The sequence below is a fragment of the Morus notabilis genome, unplaced genomic scaffold (genome assembly GCF_000414095.1).
Source record: "Morus notabilis unplaced genomic scaffold, ASM41409v2 Scaffold946, whole genome shotgun sequence".
NCBI lineage: Eukaryota > Viridiplantae > Streptophyta > Magnoliopsida > Rosales > Moraceae > Morus > Morus notabilis.
In genome coordinates, this window is record NW_010359240.1 from 349472 (window position 1) to 356312 (window position 6841).

The 6841-nt window shown below is 31.6% G+C and overlaps 1 protein-coding gene across 1 annotated transcript; it reads right to left on the reverse strand.

The window, feature by feature from the left end:
• Nucleotides 1-897: 897 nt before the first annotated feature.
• On the reverse strand, nucleotides 898-2181 carry LOC21400810 (B3 domain-containing protein At5g38490). The gene has a single exon (XM_010093836.1). The coding sequence runs from the start codon at nucleotides 2179-2181 to the stop codon at nucleotides 898-900; it is 1284 nt and encodes a 427-aa protein (XP_010092138.1).
• Between the last annotated feature and the right edge of the window lie 4660 nt (nucleotides 2182-6841).

Consider the following 6841-nt stretch of genomic DNA (forward strand, 5'->3'; position numbering starts at 1 on the left):
ACTAATTATAAATGTCATTAATCAAACATCTAAATATGAAGAAAATTAAGTAATAGAATTTATTTTTGTTTCCTTTTGATTTTTCTCAAGTTAAAATGCCTATCATAAGCAATATATACATTTATATCTTTTCTTTCTTTTTTCTGCTAATTTGCACTTTCATACTTCTTCTTTTTTTGCGCCCAAAAACCTAATACAGATCCTAAGAATGACAAATGAGGGAAAATGGTTGCTGTTAATATGGATACTGCGAAATGAGTGGATATTATTCAGGTGGTCTAGTTAAGAAATGCTCTGTTACTACAAAATCACTAAAACTTAGGAACAATAAGGAACGTAAAAAAAAAAAAAAATGGAAAAACGCCATATTGAAAAAAGAGAAATAGTAGAAAATATGCCAATATGAAAACCTTAAGAAAGTATATAGGCAAATTTTTACTTATAGAAATTAATAGGTCATAACTTGTCAAGTTATGGTTCATAACTAAATAAGTTATGGACAAACTTGTCAAGTTATGGTTCATAGCCAGACAAGTTATGGATAAAAACTGTGAATAACTTGTCAAGTTATAGTTCATAACCAGATAAGTTATGGACGAAAACAGTAATTTGACATATTTATTAACTTATGTAAACTATTGGCCTATTAATTTTAATTCATCTCAAGTCATGACCTATTTTCCTCGTTCTCCCTTGAAAAAACTAATAAACTTCATTGATGAAAAGTGCCAAATAAACTAATCAAAATTATATTTACAAATGGAGAAATTAAAAAAAAAGGAAAAAGCTAGAAAAATAATAAATTAAAGATTAATTAATTAACCACCGTGCAAAATTATCTGTTTGGCTTGCCTGAAAGGCTGAATCCAAGAAAAAAAAGGACAAAGAGAATCTGAGTTACTCAGTAAGATCGCTTCTTGGCTCAGTAGTAGAAGAAAAAGAAGATGAAGAAACGTTTCGCTGGGAGAGATTGACGAGTGCGATGGACGGATTGTTTCCCTCTCTTCTTCTGAAGAACCAAATCTGCACAATATCTTCCTCCTTGAGCCCATTCCTTTCAACAACGTTGTTCCAATGCCCCGACAACATGTAGGAACTTGAACTAGCGTAGTCCCATTTTTTCAACGTCATATTCGACTTTTTAAACTCCAAATTTGGCTCAAAAAAATCAATTTGTATGCCCTCTAAATGTTTGCTGTCATCCTCCTTTCTGCTCTCCAATTTCCTCTTCTCCTCGTCTGTCAGGAAATCGTCCCCGGCGATACTACCGAGCGGTATCGAAAGCCGGTTGTTACCCGGCGTCAGATCAGTCTTGTAAAGACTCTTCTGAATAAGAAGCCTGAAATCCGAATATTCACCGAATTCTCTAACAATCTTCTCCTTCAAAGCGGTTGAGATCTCTGGTGCCGGGTTTGGTCCAGCCACTATCACCTTTTTTCTTTTCGAAGAACCATTAATAATGTTGCTCCTCCTCTGATCATTATTGGTCGTCTTCTTCGCCTTCTTTTTCTTTTCGTTTTTAGCATCATTGCTGCTCTGTATGATTTTCCGATTATCATGATCATCTTCTTCGTCGAAAAGACGGAGTTTCTTCAGCGGAAGAAGGGAGAAGTACTCAAGACAAATGCGGCCAGTACTAGTGTCGCAGTTCATGCTCTGTACCTTTTCCTCGTAATCTTCCTCAACTTTCGAACGACGGCGTTTCAATCCAGAAGCATTGCACTTGGCGGACTTCTTGGTCATCCGTCTTTTTCCCTCGTAATAATCTTCACCAACTTCGAGACAGCGCTGTTCTGATAATATTCTTGATTTCTGATAATCTTCATGAACATGAAAATCGTCAAAACGAAGGCGTTTCTTGGACTGAAGATCTGAGACTGAGAGATCGCGATGATCATCGGTGGTGATCATGGCCAACGTCTGATCTTGCCGATCATGTTGTGGTTGTTTCAGTGGGGAACGGCGGCGGCGCCGGCCATCGGAGTTTCGCATTTTCTTAGGAATATTGAGAACAGGATCTGTGTATTTCAGAGAATCAACCAAGTACGGAACTTGGTAGGGTTCTTTATTCTTGTAATGCAGTTCTCGGTCGAGAGCATAAGCACAGACATAGGCTAAAACGTCCATGCCATTAGAGGAAAAACCTTTCTCTGTGATTGACCAACTCTTATTCTTCCCCATTGAAACAATAATCCTATCGGGTTAGGGCAACAGAGAAACAGTCGAAGTAGAGAGAGAAACTGATGAACTAGAGAGAGAAAGGAGGTTAGGGCAGGTGGGTATAAGGAGATTAAGTGGAGAAAACTTTACTCTCAAGTCAATCAATTTGCCCTTTAAAAAAAAAAAAAAAAAAAAAAATTGGCGCTATTGATTTTGCTGCATGGAAATTAGGAAACTTGGCTCCTTACCCTTTCACTTATATTTATTCTGAAAATACATAGACGGAAAAATAAGTGATTCATTAATTATTATTATTATTATTATTTTTAAGAATGGAAATATATTATTAATTAATTATTATTTTGTCATTTTAATTAATTAGTCTTTTTTAAACAATTTTTTTTTTGTTTTTTAAATAAAAAAGGAAAAGAACTCCACAAAACATGTTCGTTGACTCTATTTATGCTTCTTATATTTTTGAATTGTTATCAAAATTATTTAAATTTCAAAAACAAAATATCCTTGTTTTCAAAATTATTTTGAAAATAAATTTCATAAACAAAAGCCACGAATTCACGATTCTCCTCCAATCTGCTACTCTTTTCTTATCCCTTCACTTCTCATTTGTTTCCCGAGAAAATAGGACAAAAGCTTTGATTGGGGAAATCATGGCTTTAGAGAAACTGGTAAACCGCCCCATTGTTGTTCAACATAGTGCTATTTATGGTTTTAGTCTGGGATATTAGAGCTTTTGACATAACTAAAATTTTTAGTCAAACCCAGATTATCAGTACTTTATGAGTCTAAACTTATCTGGTATATGATTTTTTTCAAATGTGATTTTCCAAATGTTAGGTCTTTTTGTTGATGGAAAGTTATATTTTGAGGATGTTTAATCTCCTTTTGTCTGATGATTGCGGCAATTCAGGATTCCCTCTTCCTTATTCTGTTGTGGGTTTTATTTTTTATTATTTTTATTTTTTTTTCCCTTGTGATGATTTTGATCTTCTAGTGTGAATAATTGGCAATTTTAGATAGCTTTGTTCTGTTTTCCATGTATATATTGGAGAGAAATGCAAACTGATTTTGGCCATATAAGAACCAGTGTATATCAGGCTACAAGACAGATGCAATAAATAAATGTTGTTTTGAGCATCGCCACTATCTCTAGGTACAGGAATTTAGTCCTTGTCTTAGTCCTTTTTTTGGTTCTTAATTTATTTTTCATGTTAAAGTTTAAAGCAGTTAAGATTAAAGTTCATCGCAGAATAATTGGTGAAGTGGGTATTGATCTCCATTTTTCATTTATCATTAGCTGTGTGGATTAGCCTTGTGAAATTAAACCCACATGCGATTTCAAGATTGTATTTTACAATTACAATAGCTTGCTGTGATTGAAGTGTTTGTGGAATGTCCAGAAATAAGATTGATATTTTTTGTTTTTCGAATTTGGTAGAGCTTTCTTTTAAACTTTCTTTTGTTTTCTTAGGAGGGTGAAGCTGATATCATTAGATGGCCGCTCCCTGCTGACAACAGCAGGATTGGAGTCCATAGTTCTATCATGTAAGGAGCTTCAAAAGGCTCCAGAGTAGTTTCATGTAACAATGTAAAAGACAGTGTGGTCACTCCCCAACATGTCGGTCCGATCCCGGTCCAGAGTAGTTAATTTTGGCCTGTCCTTTAATTTTAATTTAAATCAAACTTAAATCAATTTGAATTTCAATTTAAGTCAAACTTAAATCAATTTAAATTCCAATTTAAGTCAAACTTAAATCAATTTGAATTTCAAATTAATCTGATAACTTATCAAATAAGTCAATTAGATAACTTGGAGAGCAAACAACTGAATCTCAAAGAGATTCACACTGTGTTGGGCGTTCAGACTATGTGAACACCTTTAAATGTGTCTTCTAAAATTCAAATTTAAACTTAAATAATCACATTATTTAATTAATAATCAATTCTCAATTAATTATCCTTGTGCGTTTTATTTTAGAATTCTATAATTTTAAAAATTTCCATTTTTTTCTTAATGTATTGTAAAATTACAAAGACGACACAGGAACTCATAGGCTTATAATTCTAAGCTCCAATAAAGTTAATAATTAATTAAAACTAATTTGAAAGTTCGGATTTGTGAGAAAATCTGGCTTATCTATGAGGAATGGAATAGTTTTAGAGTCTGAAGATGATGAATTGGCTCTCCAAGAAGGCACTTGTGCACAGGATGTATTTTGATTTGGAGATTCTCATAAGCAACTAATCTGATGAAGAAAAGAAAGGAATGTATATACAGATCGTAGTGCTTCTTATGCTTTTTCGTTACTACATGCATGCAAAAGTTTGAGGCTTTTCTTTTTTCTTTTTTTTTTTAATTAATGAGTGCATTGTAGTAGGGTAATTTAAAAAATATGTTTATATATTTGAATAGTGAGAAGATATCGAACGTAATTTGTGGCGAGAAAATTTTAATTAATATTAGTTTTAAAAAGATATAATCATTCAACTGATCCACTTGAGGCATATCTCATTTAATTTCTAACCGTCCATTATTTAGGGGTTATTTTTGCACTAATACTTCCTGAACTTTATCCGTTTGGCAATTTAATCTCTGAATTTCAAATCTTGACAATTTCACTCCTTAAAGTTTTGAATTTTTTGCATTATTAATCCAACTAATAATACCGTAAGAAAAGTAAACGGAATGCTCACGTGCATACAATATTATGAGAAGCCAAATTGAAATTTAACCAATAAGATAATATATATTAATCAAAACAAAATATAAAGTTTAAAAAAATTCGAAAATAGAAAAAAAAATGGTTGAAAAAAAAAATCTCTCTTGTCGACGAAGGATGGCCTTCCCCAGTTGTGGTCCGCGACGGAGAAGTCACCCTTCATTTATGAATATTTCTCTTAATTATTCTCTTCCAACTTCTTATTCTTTATGAATATTTCTCTTAATTTTTCTAAATAATAATGTTAGCAATAAAACCAGTCCTTTCTTTCTTTCAATTACTCTTCAAAACCCATTTTTTTCACTTCTACCATGTCTATGCTTCTTCAATGGCTCCAAAATATTATTTTTGTCCTTTTTCTTAGGTTTTTTATCATCAATTTATTGGATGGGAGAAATCTGCTATGGAAAACGGCATTTTTTTCTGTTTAGGTTAATAGATATATCATTGGGTTTATTAATTTAATATGGTTTCTAATAAGCTGTACACGTGGGAGCACGTGACCATTCCGTCGACTCTATTTGATGGTGTAATGAATTGGAGCTGCCATGCAACAAATTTTAACTTTAAGTGGTCGATTGTTAAATTTAAAGTTTAAGATTAAATTGTCAAACGCGTAAAGTTTAAGAGGTATTTATAAATTTAAAAAAAGGCTTATTTAGGACACAAAAGGTGTCTTTTGCTATTTCAATTAATTAGTTTTACTAAAAAGAATTTAAGAAAATTAAACTTTGAAGGGTTTGATCGAGCACATCTCATTTGAGTCCGTTGACATTCAAAATGCTCTACAATTAGTCTTCAATCTAAAAAATTGAACAATTAAAGTTATTCTGTTAAGCAAATATGTGACTCACATGTGATTAAAATAGATAAAAAAAAATGACATATAAATGATAAAAGTATCACAAGTGTAACTTATAATAAGCTTAGAGAAGTTTTGTGAAATTTTGAAAAGTAAAAAAATAATATGAGACAATTCCTACTCTTTAAAGGACCAATTTAAAATTAATCCCATAAAACTAAAATTCAAAATAGATTGTACTGCTCTATATCTCTTTCTCTTTTTCTTTTTTTTGGGCACTGAAAATAAATTGTATTAGGTGTACTATTTCCTTTTTCAAGACCTGGATTCCGCAATAAACTTATAAAGGATTAATTATAAAAATTTCTCTTGAATTATACCCCTTCTAACACTTTACCAGTTGATCTTTAAAATATTAAAACTATTCTCCTTAAACAATGAAATATTAACAAAAAATTCCTCCTCAGTTAGGTTTTAACGAAAATTAACATTTAATTTGTTATTTGAGGGTATTTTCGCAACTCTATATTTAATGTTTAATTTAAAATTAAAATTAATTTAAATTTAAACTTTTAATTATAAAACATCCATCATTATTAATTGAATATAAGTTAAAATTCTCAACTTTTTTATTTTACCATATTACATATAAATTAGAATAAACTAATTAGAGTATGTGGGTAAAATAGTAATTGTGCTTAAAATTGTTTAACAACAGCCATTAGAAATGTGACACTTATACAAACTATAGATTTCTTAATGGAGGGGGTAATTTTATTAACGTTTTATCATTTAAGGGGAACAAATGCTACGTTTAAAAAGTCAGGTGATAAAGTGTTACAAGGAATATAGTTCAGAAAGAATTTTTGTAATTAATCTAAATATATATACGTCTTTTCAGCCGTAAAATGCTGGGTTTGGATACGACTCTAGTAGTCTGGAAACTTGATTGGTGCAAAAAGTATTGTGTTTTAGTTGCTATTATTAGTTTTGCCAAAACAATGCCAAAGGGGGAGATTGTTGGGATTTGTTTCCCAATTTGTGTATTGATTGTAATCGGATTTGATTGGCATTATTTTAGGAATGTTTTGCTGGGATGATTGCGTTTAGAAATGTCTTTGCAGCTGGCAAGTTTCCTTTG